The sequence below is a fragment of the Mesitornis unicolor genome, unplaced genomic scaffold (assembly GCF_000695765.1).
Source record: "Mesitornis unicolor isolate BGI_N332 unplaced genomic scaffold, ASM69576v1 scaffold9377, whole genome shotgun sequence".
NCBI classification, from domain to species: domain Eukaryota; kingdom Metazoa; phylum Chordata; class Aves; order Mesitornithiformes; family Mesitornithidae; genus Mesitornis; species Mesitornis unicolor.
In genome coordinates this window covers 129,055-146,637 of record NW_010195741.1, presented here as the reverse complement: position 1 = coordinate 146,637, position 17,583 = coordinate 129,055, and the positions used below count along the sequence as shown (strand labels likewise).

Below are 17,583 nucleotides of genomic sequence, written 5' to 3'. Positions count from 1 at the left end.
AGGACCAGCTACTCCAAGCTGCAAACATCCCCCCAAGCTCCCAGAGCACTTTTTAAGGTTTGTTTTCCTGCAAAAATTTGGCACCTGCCAAACATAATTCCTAAGAGGCTTTTGGGTTGCTTGGGTCACCACGTTTTGGTGAAGCCATTACACAGCTACATCACTTTGTTGGCACTTCACACATGCCATTTGCTCATCCAACTGAGCTGACTTACCTAACTAACCTTTCTTAAGACCTGTGGTTTGCATGTCTGCAGCTAGGCCATTTTCAGTTTGATGCTGCTCCTGGCCAAGCAGATTTATTTTTCACCTCAAGCCTATTGGGTCACTGAGTATGCAATTTGACAAGCCATGTAAAATTAAAGCTTTTGCTCTCTTTAAAAAAAAAAAAGTTTTAAACATATGTTTCACAGAAAGTGAATGCTGAAAGAGGCCACCAGGCTCTGAAACCACCATTTTCAGTTCTTACTTCTGTTTCGGTTACTGTGATGCAGGTCTCCAGGGCTGCTGCTTGACTGGCTGTCCTCTGAGGTGGGGCTGAACCCTGGGTTCACCAGCCCTGGCTCGTCTGTCATTAAGGCGATGGCTGCAGCTGCTGAGAGCTCGGGGCCCAGGGCGGCTATTTCCGATCCTTGGTAAGGCCATAGTGGGATGCTCCTTTACATCTAAGGAGAAAGGAGGGAAAGGGACACATGATAACATTTAAATGTTGTGTACTTATGGAAATTATCCAGTGGCGAGGAATCACTCGGAGTACAAACTGTGATGATTACGGTGGCCGATGAAATATGGACACTTAACAAGAGGGAAAAATGCCAGTCTCATCCGATCCTTGGTAAGGCCATAGTGGGATGCTCCTTTACATCTAAGGAGAAAGGAGGGAAAGGGACACATGATAACATTTAAATGTTGTGTACTTATGGAAATTATCCAGTGGCGAGGAATCACTCGGAGTACAAACTGTGATGATTACGGTGGCCGATGAAATATGGACACTTAACAAGAGGGAAAAATGCCAGTCTCATTATGCTACACAGGATCAAAAAGAAGTAAAACTTTCCTCCAAATTAGTTGAATTACCACCTTATATGCAAACACTACTGCTGGTCAAGAAAAAAGAGCCACAGTCTTGCATGTAGTCTCGTGTATAAATAGTTACTGTGGATGCAAGAGGACAGGAATAGCAAGTGGCTAATTAAAGCACAGCCTACAGTCTATTATTTTCCCCTTGCCTCTCGTCAATGGAAGAGACCAGGGTGAGGCCTGATAGCTTCTCCAGGTCTGCTGGTGAAGTAAAAGGCAGCTTACCCAGCCCTGTGGCCTGAAAAACATTCCCAGTCACCAGGGTGGTCACACCAGGAGCACAGGACTGTGGTCCTTCATCCAGGAAGCAGGGTCTACCCTTCAGGTAGAGGCCAATGCAATCAATGAAGCGAGGGCTGCGGGCAGCAGTTGAACACCCGGGGTCTGTGGGAATCAAGTCCCCATGCAGTGCCTGTACAGACCATTTACTGCTTGAACTGCATCTGATGAATTATTTACAAATCCAGCCATGGAGACGCAGTTTCCAGCTCTGCTATTCCGGGTCATTTGAGACACTAAAATAGAGGGGTTCTCTCCTTGATGGAGGAAGAGGTGCAAGAGGTAGTGGGAAGGTCCCACTGGCCCTACAGCCCTGCCAGAGCCAAGGATGGAGCGCAGAGCTGCCACCGAATGACTGAGTGCAGGTCCTCAGACTTCAGACCAATGTTCTTGAGGCCAGCCTGGGACTCCACCAGTTTAGGCAGCTCAAGGCTAGTTCTAAATAATTCCAGAGAAAAATCCAAATCCTAAATCTTGACTCAACAAAATCCTCTGTTTCTGGTGAAGAAATGCGTGGTCCCAGAAGAGCTGAAGATACAGCACTGTAAGAGGCAAATTACAAGCCTTCTTTGAGACAGCTTACTTGTGGTCCCAACTCTCTGCTCTAGATTCAGCCTAGACAGCAAAGGCAGGACCACACATTGCATTTCTTTAAGATTTGTTAAAGAAAGTCACTTGAACAAAACTAAAGATTGCTGTGTGCTTCATGAGTCAGTATTTAATTGAAGTTATAAAATAACTGAAAAGACAGAGTGGCCCAAGGACACAGCACCTGTCACTTTTCTCCAGCACCACTTCCATCCAGCGCCCACCCACTAGAACCTCATTCACTACATTAAAAAATATAATCTGCCTTTTAATCGTAACCTAATGAGCTTGGACAACTTTCAGTTAATACTATCTCTTTCTTCATAGCAAAGGCTAACTGATGACTTTCATAAAAATGCCCTGTAGGACGAACTCACAGAAATAGCTGAAGTAAACCCTTAGGAGAGAAAGTTCTTTGTAATATAGACATGCATAGAAGGCAATGCATAATACATACAGTACACAGAGCTAGTGGGTTAAGTGTCAGAAAAAGGAGTAGTACACTGAGCAGAGGACTTGGAAGAGAAATTATTTATGAAAGCAGTTGCTGGGACAGAAAGATGAGATGAGGACGAGTCACACATCTCTCTATATCAGCTTTGGTGCAGCAGTTTAATTTCTCTTATGGCATTGGCTTTTTATGAGACAATTGAATTAAAAACTTCTTTTAGCACTAAATTATGATTTACCATCATTTACCTCATACTGCTTCTGACAATATCCATCTTAAAGGGGGAATAAAAAACCCAACACAAAATGTATCAAACTCATGCAGCTCTGTAAGGGCTTTGTATATGCTTTAAGGTTTGGATGGGAATGGCTGTGGCAGAAGTTATTTCTAAAACCTTTCACAAGCAAGAGGAGGTGTCTCAAAAAAAACCAACCAACAAACCTCCTGTGGAAGAGAAGGTTGGCCAATACTTTACAAAAGATCAAATAAAGCTATTTGGGGCACCTATTCCAAGATGAGACTGCAACAATAATCATGTAAAACAGAAAAGAAGAGCTCTCCTGCCTCCCTTGCAGCAGGCATTTTCCCATTTCTTTTCCCAAAAAGAGGCCTGACTTCCTCATTAGCTTGAGCTGCTGGAAGCTGCACACTCTGGCAGTATCCCACACCCCAGCAGGATGCTCTCCTTTTTATTTAATAGGGAGTGGAACCACAAAGGCCTCCCCCTCTTGCAGCCTACCTAAACTTTTCCAATGCAGCAATTTAGGAAACCAGTTACACAGCATCCTTGGCCTCTCCCACTTGCAGTGGGGTCACATTTACTAATCCAACCTATGAATGCTCAACAAAATAGTTAAAAATAGTCTAAAAAGCCACCACAATGAAATATACACGATGAAATGGCTTCGGAGTGAATTGCTTGTTGTTGTCAAAAAATAATCTCTACCTTACAGACATCCTGTAAAGATTCAGAATATGGTAAGAGATATTTCTACTCCACATTTTATTTTCCTCTGTTTTCACTATACCAGTAAGTTTCAGTAGATATTTGGGCACCAGCCTTGTGAATGGGTCCTCAAAAGAAGATATTTTTTTAGTTTTTAGTGTATTGAAGTGCATGAAGATCAACATGAAGACCAGAAGAGGCTCTGCCCAAATATTCCTGGCTCTATGGATTCAGCCACTGCCTGGTGCCCATCTGCACTTCATTACTAAAGCCTTCACTCTCTGTGGCAATCCACACTTGCTGCTGCTGGTTGCACTGCAGACACCCAGTTAACAGCATCAATCCCACAGCAACGAACAGAAGACAGTCACTCTAAATGTTGAGGGGGCTGACAGTTTAAGATGTGGCTTACTGGAGAAGACAAGTTGCCAGGATACAAAACACAAGGCATATCTTTCTAACTCTGCTAGAAATAGTTAAAGGAGAACGAAAGCTCTTCAAGTACCAGCACTGAAGCTATTCCTCAAATAATTGGGGCAGTCATAAATGAACACAAATCAAGCCCTCTTTCTCCAGATTAACACAGTGTCCTTGAAGAAGAAAAAAAAAAGTCCCAAGCTCTCAACCTTGTAATAAAATCTGCAACAGCATCTCTTCACTTTCATTGTTTTCCTTGTGCTGACACTGCTGTGATAACAGAAGACAGAAGAGACGACTGTCTAAGTGGAATCATATTTATAGAGTCTCAGCTACATTTTTCCATATGGCTGGATTTGGCTCACAGGAAAGAGGGATTCATAAAACAGCTACATGCCAGTACTAATTACCTCTCTCACTGTGATTATTAATCAGCTGTCTGATTTACAGCTGGAAGAATGGGATACCTGATTAACATAGGCCAGTCAGAAAGCAAACCCAAATGCTGTCTGGTGCCCAAGGTGAACTGCAGATTTATGTTCTTTCTCAGCTGTGCCGAGCAGCGAGTACATCCATGCAGCCATACGATACTGAAACAATTTGAAGGCCAAAACTGAGACAGATAAACAGACACGAATAATGTGTGTTGTACAGTTCATGCCGTTAAAGTAGTGTCACTAGATGCTTACAGGAAATTCAGAAAATGCTTTCTTCTGTTTACACAGCTGTTTTATGAAGCAGAATTTGCTGTCCTAAACACTGGCCATATGAACTAACCACTAGGCAGTGAGAGGGCAGTGGTGGCCGCTGAAACTTCACCTGGGGCTGCAATTCTGGCTGGCTTCAACACTGGTGGCCACAGGGCAAGCCTCACGCCACATCCTACTCCACACATAGGGGCAGCTCTGCAGTCAAGTCCTAAGGAGTAGCACATCCCAAGTGCTGGAGCCAGGAGATTCAAAACCCTGTGGCTGCTTTAAGTCAGCCCTACCATTTGTAAAAACAAGCTTTGGTCAAACTGAAAGTCAACAGAAATGTTTCTACATTATTTGCAAATTCAAATTAAAACAGTGGTTTGAAAACAGAGATGTGTTTCCCTTGCAGCATCCCTAACTTGCACAGCGTAGCGAGGAGAGCCTGAAAGCAAGGTTGACCTTGAAGAGTTCCATCAGTCAGACTGACACAAGGGTCACATCTAAAGGCAAAACATAAGCAAGGACAACTGCATGGATTTTTCACCTCTCTTCTAATGATCTAAATGAAACAAAATCACAGGCAAAAAAATAATATGTATATAACGCCTTTGCTCTTTTAAAAATGCCCTACTTTCTATTTGTGTCACTTCTCACTGTCTCACACTTGACTGCCTGGGCAGGAAATAGGTGAAAAATGTGGGTCTAGAGAGTGCCAGTGCTTGTGAGCCAGGTCTGGCACTAATAAACAGAGCAGGAGCACTTCCTGGCCAGTTCCAGCAGGGAACATTTGCAACCTCGCTCATATTTCGGTGCTGTTTTGCCTTAGAGCAGCAGCAATGGACACATTGTCTAAGCGCAAGTAAGAATAACATATAAAAAGCATTCACAATTGCCCAGCAGAAGAAAATACTGCATAATGGGCTGTCACCACTGATCCAAAGCTAACCCTGGTCAGGGTAGATAAGTACAGTTCAGCAATGCCCTCACTGCAAACAGTCTCATCCCCATGTAATTTGGGCTTGACACAAGACGGGATCAGAAGGATCAACAGTATATATTACACCCCAGATCCATCACGCAAACTCCCCCAGCCACTCTGGTACTCCCAAACTGATCTGTCGAAAAGGCTGATGAAGAAACTGAAGGTGGCCAACAAGGAGATTTTTGGATAAACTGGTGCTGGTAACCTCACTTGTGGGACCTGGTGAGAGGCTCCTGCTGCGTCTGGGAAGGAAGGGGATATTTGTTGCAGAGAGGTTGACTCAGAAGAAGATGTTGGCAATTCCTGCCTCATGGGAACCATTCTCACCATGAGTGCAACAGCAGTGAGTGTAGCCCAAACATAACCCAACCATACGAATTTCAGGTCTAAACTCCAAAGCTCTCTGAAACTCCACCCTAAGGGATTGAACTGGCTTGGTCAATTTTCAGGCAGAGATGACACCAACTCTTTTGATCTTGCTTTTGCCAACAGTGCACTGGGAACTGGAGATAAAAATGAAAATGGAGTGAGGCACCTAAACTCCATCTAAATCCCTTGCTAAAAGACAGCAAATGCACAATCTCCCTTCCAGACCAACCATATTGGTGCTGAAGAGGCCAGAGATACCACCATCTTCAGCAGTGAAGATGATTCATACCTTGCTGCTCCTTACATCCAATCATGAAGTATCATCCTTGCTTAGAAATCTGGCTTCTGTGAATCCTGGTCCTACATTACAAAGTCCCCTTTTTGCTATATATGAAAATCAATCCTGGACCTGAGTGCTTAACAGCAATGCTTTATCCCTGGTAATTCTGAGTTCTTGCAAGGTTTGACTACTGCATGAATGTTGCACATGAAAAAAAACACCTGCATAAGTAAGTACCTGATATACTTTAAAAAAATGCATTTGCCCATTCTGCTTTTTGTAAGGGATTGTGTCATGTCAAGACCATTCCTCAGGCTATTTTAATCACCAGCTATGGCTAGGGAGATCCTGCCTACATTAAACTTTCCTCAGTATTCTTAAAGAGGGGGATGAGCTGTCTAAAAAGCAAAGCATAAACTCCTGGATTACAGTTTCCAACCAACATTCACTGAAAGTCAGGACGCAAAAACCATGTCTAAACATGCAACTAGAAACAGGCTGTTCTCTGCCTCTACACTTGAATTGCATAATGCTGTCAACATTTCTAGATGCTCACCACTGCTGCTGTGTGTACTTGGTACCTTGGCATTGGTGCACTTGGGTATCGTCTCCCTGATGGTCTCCCTTAGCACAGTTTCAGAAGCTTGCCATCTTGTTTGGGAGAAAAAAATGCTCATTTTTCACCTAACTTAAGTGGGAAATTGTCTCAGTTACTATTACTCTTTCACTTCAATAATCTTATAAACAAAAATCTTTTAGAGATAACTTTCTGACACCTGGGGCATCAGGGCTGTCTGGGAGGGAGGCACAGGCCAGCGGCTTGATCCCTGCTGCCTCCAGAGGGTTGAGGATGAGCGAATCCAGCCTACTCCTCCATAAATACTGCTCTTCTCCATGTCAGCACAGAGATAACTATGATAGAAGTTCAGATGAGGCAAATGGCTTCTCTGTCAGGCTCTCAGAAAGATTTTCTCATGTTATTTGCTTCCCAGTTGTCAACTAGAGGCCTTTGCTAAAGTGTAAACACGTAGTAGATTTACTGCTTCTATATTTCTGTATTACTACTCTATAAATATTTATGAGGAGCCTCATAACATTTATTTCTTTAAGCTAAAGTTATTTAACTTAAATACTTTCCCACAAGGTAGGAAAAGCTTCTCAAATACATATTTTTTTCAGTTTAATCTCTGCATATCCCTGTTACAGTTTCCTAAGGATTTTTCATGCTTTTTATTTTAACGCAGTCATCATAATTCAACTAACTCTGGACCTATCTTACTAGCAAAGGCTAAAGTTGTGCTGTGTCCTATCTGTAAAGATCTGACCACAGGGAAGGGCTGTCATTTTTTCAATGCTTTTGCATTATGATGCTGTCAAACAAAACATATTTGTATATTATATAAGGAACGTGTGAAGGAGTATCTGTATACTTACTCTTCCGTGTCGGCTACTCTATGTGAATTTGGGTGCACCGCTAGAATAAGGAATTATAGTTCTCACAGATCAAAACGTAAGTTTTTCTAAGCATATGAGGAAAAAATATATTGAGTCATAAACAGTTGCAGTGAGGTTCTCCCATTTCTGTGATTTTGGTTGCTGGTGAGCAAGCATGGTCAGTGATTTTGGTACAGAACCTTGAAAATATTTAGCATTGGTGAAGAATGGCATTGCAGTTCAGTCCCCACAGTTCCCAAAACTACTGATGGACAGACAGCTGGTGCCAGGCACAAATTGAACAAGCTTTCCATGGAAACCAAATCCCTATTTTAAATGTAGCTGCTCATACTGAGGGAAGGGAGGAATCTCCACATTTACTACTAGTTTTCGTGGAACACATTTTTATTGTTAAATAAATTGTAGACTATAAACTTCATGTACATGCTACCAAAGTATCATGTAACGTGGTCATGTTTAAGCTTTTTTACCACTTCTTTTTAAAAAGCATAAAAGTTGTATTTCAACCACCATCATCAATTTGTATTATGAAATCTTTTAAAAGGCCTATTAACCTCTATCATGGGAACAGGGAATTGGAAGAAATAGGTAAACAATACCAGTTGCCTGCAATTGTGGGCAAAATGACCAGGATTATTGTGCAATGATCCCAGTTGTTGTTGGGATTGTGTACAAATTGCTGGCTCAGATCATGTTCTTTCCCTCCCCTGACACTTCTTCCAGGCCATTACTCTGTCACTGATGATTTTGAAACGACAACTGTATTGATTTCTCTTCAAAGTTCAAGCATCATTTTGATTTCTAGTCTTAAACCATCCCAACAAACTGCAGCTGTCTCACATATAGGGGAACAGAGCTGTAAATTGCTACAGACAGCTGAGTTGGGCTGGAAATGCCAATTTCTTTTATCAGTTAGCATGACTTCTATCTTGTGCCTATCACAACTACTACTTTAGAGGAATTAATATTCACAGCTGACTTTGTGGCTTCACTTTCTGTTGCCCCTTTCCCACCTGTGCCCAAGCCACTGATGCTCTGGGAACACACCTGGACATGAGCAGCCTCTTCCTGCTGCTCGCAGAAAGCAGGGCCTTGGGTTTCTGCTGCAGCTTCTGCCTTTAAATGTGATGTTTGTAGAACACTAGCAGACCTTGAGCAACAGAAATGAGGAATTAACCAGGCAGAAAGACTGCAGTCAGCCTATTAATCATTTTTTGCTCCTAGATTACTGTAAACAGATATTTTTAATCACAAGGAAGTTACTGGCCAGAAGTGCAGAACCACAGTGATCTTGTGTGATGCAAAACGACAGCAGTATTTATTTATACTGAACCCACTCAATTAAATACTGAAACTCCCTAAGAGTAAGTTAATAACATTAAATGTATTTCATGCAATCTTCTCACACTAGCTGACACAAACAAGGAAAACAGAGGAGCAGCACATGGTCTCTAACTCTTGGTAGGTGCTCAGATACCGACACAGCAAGGAACCTATGAGTACCTGGGTGTGAGAGTCAGAGCAAAATAAGAGGAAAAGATAAAGCATGAGATACTAGTATTTTTGAGCTGGTGAGAGTCTGTAAACCTTGTTGATAGATTCCAGTGGCTTTAGTATTCAACAACTTGTAATATCTCATTTAAACCCACTAATCGTATTCAAGTGTGATATTAAAGTCTTTTACCAGGTGCTTTCATCACCTTCCAGAATTTCATCATTTTCTACACAACACACTTAAATGCTGCAGCCTTCCTCACTCTTGAAGAAGAGCAAAACTGCAACATGGTTTCAAAGAAAGTGAGAAAATATAAAGACTCCCAAGAGGTTTCTTCATGGAAAACTTGGGTACTTATCAATACTCATGTATTCTTTTATCTGCAAGTGGTGTGCATGAGGGAGTGATTGCGTGCAACGTGTGTCAGTAGGGTACTTGGAAAGTAACATTACACTTGCCATCAGCAGTCAGCTTCCTATCTGGTTTTCAGGTTCATCCAAGGCAACTCAAAGAACAGCACTGGTACTCTGCAGGCAATCTTGACCACTGATTTTGCCTTTTACTAATGAAATAATAATATGAACTTTCTACAGTAGGAATTTAGATCATATATAATAAGTCTGCAGCAGGATCACTGAGCATATTCCTCATTTAGAACCTTAACTGAAAAGCAAGCCTAAGGAAAGTCACAGCATATATATATATGTGTATGTGTATATATGTGTGTATATATATATACACAAAGGCTCAAAAAATGTTAATGCTGCTAAAATCAAATTATCTGTGACAAAAATAACAAGTGCAAGGACAAAGAAACTCTTAAGACATTGCAATACTATACCTCAAAATACAGCACAATCCAATACACTGCATTTTTCAGATTATGTGAATACACATATAATTAATGTTAAGAATAAGCACCCACTCTGTTGATTCATGTGTTTCTCATGTTTACTGTTCAGTATTTTGATCACCAGATTATATTAAACAGGTATAACTTGTCCCCTGGAACTTAGTATCTCAGCTTTGTTTTCCCCTCCTAGTGTCCCCACCTATACTATAAAAACTTTATGATGGGGTGAGAAAAATATGTTTGCAATGGTACAAGGAGTTTTGGTTTTTTAGCAAGAGTGGCGTATCATTGTAACCCGATTCTTGCAGCTACAGACAGAAGATCCTGCCAGAAGATCCTGTAACTTTATATTTACATATACTGAGCACACTTTTTTAAAAATTAATTACGATATCTGCTGTGTCACAGACTCAACAAGCCAATGCTACTGAGAGCAGGTTTGAAGTTTCTGTTGGCACAGAACAATGACACATGCACATAAGTCTCTAGATGTAAAATAATTAAAAGGAAACAGTCCAACTCCAAGGTGTTTTCAACTCAAGGCTTGGGTTTACTCATGTCTTCTCCACTGGAATTTAAAATTATAGGAAACAGTGGGGCAGCAGCCAGTAAATAACAAATGCTGTCTTTATACCCTCTATTGACAGAACATGTGACGGACAGCCACCCGCAGCTCTGGCTCTGGTGGCACTTGACTCTGACCTCAGTGACCCAAAAGTTACATAAAATGCCTTTTATGTCAGCATGGGTATCTAAATTACATCTCTAACACATTTTGGTATACATCAAGCTGTGAAAACATACTTGCTTCCTCATGGAGGTCAGAAAAAGGAGGTCTCAACACACCTTCTCAGAAGCTGAAAAACCACAGAGATTCTTGTTAGGTGCCCGTCTGAGTGCTGAGCCAACATTTCTGCTACCACAAGTAAGAAGCATCTTAAGGTGCCACAAATATTTCCCATTTTAAAAAGTAGTTCTTTTGTCTTACCAAACCAAATGTCTGATATTCAGTGAGGACCCCAAATCAGTTCTATAAGAAATTAACTGCATTTGACTGGTGAATCACCATGTCTTTAAACCCTAAAACAACACAGGCTCCTTGTAGAGGTGGGGAAGGAAGAGTACAACATTTCCTGGTGTATCACAGAGCTCAGTTTCCAGGACTTCAGCCTAAATGAGTATTAACACTGGCATGAGAAGTACGTAAGTCAGACTATTGACTAAATATCTCATCACACTATTTTTTTTTGGTGAAGATAACATAGCCAACAGTACATTTTGCTAGAGAAACACCATTTTGACTTCTACTCTTTCTGGCTCTGCAGTCTTCTCCTTTACATGTAGAGCTGGAAAAGGATGGATCAGAGGGATATTAGGAGCCAGTTTTCAGAATAAAACTCCCCAAATCCATTGGGCATGCAAAAATTTTCACTGCTTATGGTTTTATGGGTTCCACCCAGTTGAATATGAAATATTTCAGTGATATATTTCCCCCCTCTCATTAAAATAAACACACATTGTAAAAGCATTTAAAGGCTCCAGAAAGTCCATATCCAGCCACAGGACAAATATGGGTGGAATGTTGTTTACAGTCTTGTGAAAGCTCACATGGTAAGAAGTACTCACTTATGCTGTAAAAATTGTGAAAAACACTTTTTTTGAATCACCATTTTTACAGAACTATCAGAAAGCCTTTTAACCTGAATTCCTTTAGCCAAATCTGAAAAAATCCCAATCCACTCAGCCTTCTCCCCACATAGCTACCTCTATGCAGTGCTGTGCTCAATACCACGGCAAGAATCCAAAAACATAGCAGTGCATTTCCCCTCCTGTTGTACATGGATCACTGTCACCAGGATATAACTGATGAATCAAGGGATAAAATATATAAACTAGGGTGAAAGCAGGAATCTGACTCCAGAACGTCTTAATTACAAAAGATGCCTTCAGAAGAAGTGCCAGCAACACAAAATGGATTTCCCTCACAAAGCCATGTATCCAACCCAGCCTGGGTTGGAAGTGACCTCAAGAGATCACCTGGTTTAACCCTTCATGGGAATGGAAGCCTAGATAAGATTAACTAGCACTCTCTCTGATCGCATCTCAGAAACCTCCAGTGATGGGAACTCTGCCATATCCCTGATGAGGTTCCAGACAATGATTGTTCTCATTGTAAAAACGTAGGACTTTTTCACTGTATCTTACTTTAAGCCCAAGTTGCCCAGGCTGCTGCTTCTTCATAGTCCTTGGCTTGCAGATGCTATTAGGTTTGTTTAGATTTTCTTAGTCACTTCTACTCTCTCAGATTTCATGCTATATTTGCACAGTATAAATTTTAAAAACAATGTTTTCACCCTAGTTTTTTCATTAATTAATCAATTCAAATAACATTCAGGGTAAGAGACAGTCTTTTCATACTGCCACACTACAAAACACAGTAACTTATGTACTCATGCTACTAAAATATAGGAAATAGAAAAAAAATGCCAAAATACTCTTTAGAAAGCTGCTCTTTCATTCCCCCTTTTACACCACTGGAGCTTTGGGGATTCCCATATTCAAGCTCTAATAACTATTGCTTCCAAAGCTAAAATGTAAGCATCATTCATGCAGCTGGGCATCTAAAACACTGTGGGCAAACCTGGGCAGCTGGTTTGGAGACCTGAACCTTGAACATGAGCTGCAATTATATTCCCTGGGTAATCCAAGACGATGGCCTTGCCCCTGCTGTCCTAGGAGAAGCCACATCCTGCTTGACCTTGCTGATCCTACAAAATGGGATCCTGCTGTGTGAGAAGCTGCCTTGAAATGAATCCAAACCATGAATTCTGTGTGACAGGTTGTGGCATCTGGGTGACTCAGCCAGCCTCTGCACCCGAGGCTGTTCCAGTCCAGCCTGCGATTTTGTTAACGTCACAATTTAAGTTGACTTGGGTCTCGTTAGCAGTGATAATGGACCCCCTGAAGGGAAGCCAAGGTGGCATAGGAAATTATGTCAGTTCATTATTGGCTCTGAAAGGGAAATAATTGCATCTGTCTTCTTCAAACTGAGATGACCCTGGTCCTTCAAATGGGATTTGGCAATCTAACCTCCAGCAGTGTGACTCCTCACAGCATACCTCATCATCTGCTAATTTTCACAGCAAAGGCACTACCCACATCATGACTCAAGGTGACCCAAGCCATCACCACCAGATGTCCAGGTTCTCCAGCTGGACATCTACATTACTGTCCAGTGGACGGCAGCATGCTGGGGGCATTGGGCATGTTGGTAGCCCAGATTCAGACATACATAAAACAAATCCTACTTACTTCATGTAAATATTACTGCAACAACCTGTCAATGCATATGGCTCATTGAGCCAAACTGACCAGCTTTATAACACAGAATGATCTTACAGCTACAGTGAGAAAATTTTCTCTAGTTTCAAAATATCCACCCCAGCCTGACAAGAACATTGAGGAAAAAAAAATAAATGAGTAGACAGACTAAACAAAGCTGGTAGTGCATTCAAATATTTATACTGGCAGTTGAGACATGGGTCTCTGTTTTAGTATTTTTTGCAAAGCCTTGGACCAGTGCTTGGTGGTTTACCTATCTTCAGCTAGTGGTACTTTTTGAGGAACTCTAACTTCCCCTGAAAGAAGTTTGCTTCCTGGAAGAGCAAAGTCTGATGCTCAGTACCATGTGCTCATAAAGCTGTGATACAGATGGAAAAGGAGGAGGAGGAAGAAAGGGAAAGAAATAGCTAACAATTTAGTGACTGCATAAAGAACAATAGCCTCATGGCAAATTATTTTCTTATTTCTTTAAAGGCTAATTGAAGGTGTTACAGCATCATGTAGGAGGGTTTGCTGAGTACTTAGATACTGGCATTAAGGAGACCTTCCAAAATTGAGCACAGACTGTTCTGCAAAGGCTAACCACGTCATCCTCCGGAGATGGTGCTGCTTGCTAAGGGGTTGTCTGCAACAAAGAAGTACAATGATTACTGTGGTGGCTGTGGAATGATACCGTAGTCACACTATGTATATTGTATATATATGTATATGCCTAGAAACACATCTGAGAATAGCTTCCCTGGAGACATCCCTGTTCCAGAGTAACAACATTCACCAGAGAAGCTACCCTAGAGTAAGAACAGTACTGTCACTTCGCACTCAACTTCATTATGGATTAACTTCCTTATGTGCTTGAATCATCTTCTAGGGTAACTTCTGCCCTCTCTTCTCTGCCCTTTATTCTGGGCGTTCTCGATGCCAGCTTCAGATGTTAGTTTCCTCATGCTTGTAGCTTCAGGCTCTCCATGCCAAGATCCTTTCATCACACTAAGTAGTGGCCATGTCTAATCGAGATATCAGTACAACTATGGCTTGTTTACAAGTCTACAGAGTATCTTCCCATTCCTTTAACCCACAAAGAATTAGGCATAGTAAAGCACAGACACTCATGCTAATGGACATAATGAACACAGGGAAGAGAATCAAAAGATCCTTCTGCTACTGAGACAAAAACAGATCTTTTTTTACTTTCCTTTGATAACTTGTTTTCTGTTAATTAACATGTTAAAAGTATCATTTTAACGCTGTTGCCCTGTAAAACTTTAGAGGTAAAAAAGCTCTCCCAATTCAGTAGGCAGACTTTATAACAGAACCTAATGCTGTAAAAGGTGATTAATTTGATCAGCTGTGTTTAGTGGTGGTGTTCAGGATCAATTAAGAGGTGATACTGCCCCATACTTCAGGCTCTGGAGCTCTGTGAGAACCAGGGTCTACTCCTCACAGTGTCACATCTTGAAAACAAGTTACAGATCTGCTTTATTTTATGTGTAATAAAAAGTCCTTAGGGCTTACTATGTTTTAATTCAATGTCTGCCACAACAAAGATTTGGCTCATTTGTGGGTTCTTTAAACTGCCATAGCACAAAAAGCAATAAGAATAAAAACAGCCCCATAGAGCCCTAACTGTAAGAACTGCACTTTTATTCCCCTTCGGACACCTCAGCATCTCTAGCAAAAAGGAGAGAGGGGAATGAAAATAGCAGACACCTATCTACCTTCTAAAAGTACAAAAGAGGTTGGGACTTGAAACACAGCTCTGGTACTGCGTCCAAATGTTGCTAAAGATGCAGAATCATGGATCATCCGAATTTCTGTGCTCAGCCCTGGACCTGACAGCCCACCTTGGGCTTGCAAGGGTGAGGACCATTTCTTGTCAACGTGACTATTCTGAAAGACCTGGAAGGAGCGCGCTTTGCAAAGCAGTCAGGGAGGAGGGGAGGACAACAACAGCAACTGCTTCCCTGGCACAAGGGACTGCAGGCAGCACAGCTGTTATTTTTGGAAATGTCGGAGAGGAAAAAAAATACTTGCTAAGGGAGTTATCATCGGCAGACGGCACAATAGGTGTTTCCAGAATAATGCTTCACATGGTCATAATCTTTTCTCAAAAACATTGCTCAGGAAGCCTGGGTCTGACTAGCTTTACAAATAGCAAACACCGCTTGAAAAACAGACATGTAAATTATTAAATCACTTAGGATCCAGTTTCCCTGTTTCTCTCTGACAAAGGAGAGCACAGGTGTGTCTCAGCACAGATGCTGCAGCTGAGGGAGACCTGTATTGGCCCTCTCCAGCCTGTTTGCAGCCTTGTCCAGGGAATGTCATCAGGAAGGTTTCAGGCCATACCCAGAGATCCACCTTTCTCCCTTTCTCTGTCCCCCTCACAAGCAGCCCTCCAGAGGGAAGGTCTTTGCAAGGCCAGCTATCCCCTCAGCACCCGCAGAAAATAACAACAGACTGTCCCTGGGCTCTACAGGAAGTCATGCACCTTCAGGGGTAAAATGGGATCTCAAGGTTGTTTTGAAATCCTGCTGGTGTATGTCCACACAACAAGCCACAGCAGCTCTCAGATGGACATGGGCTGCCTCCTGTACTCCTTGGTGCACAGAGCCTCCCCAAGCAGGAGGAAGGGGACAGAGGAAGGGAGGAGGGTGATATGGCACCAGACCTATTTCACTCTCCAACGCTGACAGTTGGGGAAAAAAATGCACAGAACTTTTAATGAATAAGCCCCTAACTGTAAGCCCTGAATTTCCCCACAGTCAACAGAAAAACCCCAAACCTGAACCCGCTGCTTCCTTATGCCCAAGACACTCAGGTGAAATGGAGACACCAAAATGATTCCTACTTCATCGCCATCGCTGTGCTCAACCAGAGGTGTGGTGAGAGGGGAATAGGATCCATCCCCAGCCTATAGCTAAAATGTTCAGTTTCTTCAGTAACTTCTGAGACAGGTAGCGAGTCTATTCAACCTCTAAACCCCTTCTGTGGTGATGTGGACAACTCATACAAGAGCTACACTCAAGCCTGGAGACAAACGGGCCTTTCTGCACTCTTGCCCTTTAGCTGCAGGTCTCACCATTCGGCCACGGCTCACTTGTTTTACCACCACTCCTACTATTCTCCCGAAAACACTCTGCTTTAAAGGGGCTTTATCGTCAGTGTTAAAGTCATGGCATTTGTGTCTGCCAATGCTGGGAGATAAACTTCAACATCACCACAAAAAAAAACCCCAAACGTGAGAAAAGTCACAATTTTGTAAGATATGTTGTCATAGAGCTACCATTGTCACAAGGGAGAGGAAAAGTGGAGTCTGAGGTTTTACAAAGCTCCCACACAGGAGTGTGTTTATTTGGAGGGAGGGGGAGGTAGTCACAGAGAGTGCAGAAGCTGGAGTCCGTGACATTTGATTGTATTGTTTCAAGTCATTCACCCACATGTCCTCAAGGGATGTTCTGTTTTTTAAAATTGTTGGTTTTGCTAAAAGCCATTTGATGTGAATCAGTGTGGTTAGATGCTTTTTTCCCAAAAAATAATTTTTGGATCTCTACTATTCTATCTCTCTGCTATATAGGTATAAAAAATAGAAGTTTGCCCACATACGCAAAACCTTTTTCTTCCTTATTCATTCCAGAGAAACTCAAGAGAGTAATCTGCTGAAGTCAATGGAATAATAACTGTACAGAACTAATCTAAGCAAGGAAATAATCAAGCACATTGATATTACTCTTTTCATTACTACTTCTATCTTCCATAGTTTCCTCTGGCTGACTACTGGAAAAGCAGACAGTGTAACAACTAGAGACAAGGTTCTTGAACCAAACATATCAACAAGATAAGAGGGATTGAACGCTCTGGGGGGAGAACTTATGACCCCTATTTTCTTGGCTTATTTAATTTTCATTGTTCGTAGTGGGTTTTGTAGGACAGTGTGTAACTCTTTGAAGGATTTCAGTCCAGGTGATAATTTAACTAAGCAGAGGGTAAGTAGATAAATCTCTGATTAGATTTCAGGTCTACAATTAAGCTATTTCACGGCCTGGTTTAACCTATGTTTAGTCTAACAGATAAATGTTTAGAGCTCACCAGGACTGCTGAAGTGAAGTTAATATGAAGAGGGTCTCACCAATCCTGGTCAATTCATAAAGCTTTCTTTGTTTTAGACTTCAGCTTGTTTTGCTGAAGCTAAACTCTTCAGCTTAAATTCACAGTTTACTCAGACAATCCATACATTTAAAACAAGAAGCAGCTCAGAGCTTTGCAGTGCTGCAATAGTGCAAGGAGATGAAAGACACGTGGCTTGATGTGCTCAGCATCATTGGAGTTAACTACACAAGTCCTCTGCGGA

At 41.8% G+C, this 17,583-nt stretch overlaps 1 protein-coding gene across 1 annotated transcript in view; it reads right to left on the bottom strand.

Moving 5' to 3' along the window:
* The window catches only part of LNX1 (ligand of numb-protein X 1, E3 ubiquitin protein ligase), a 65,442-nt gene that overhangs the window by 32,555 nt on the left and 15,304 nt on the right, over nucleotides 1-17,583 (bottom strand). Inside the window, 2 exon segments of the mRNA XM_010188227.1 lie at nucleotides 470-665; nucleotides 802-865. Coding sequence (XP_010186529.1) covers nucleotides 470-665; nucleotides 802-865 — 260 coding nt within the window.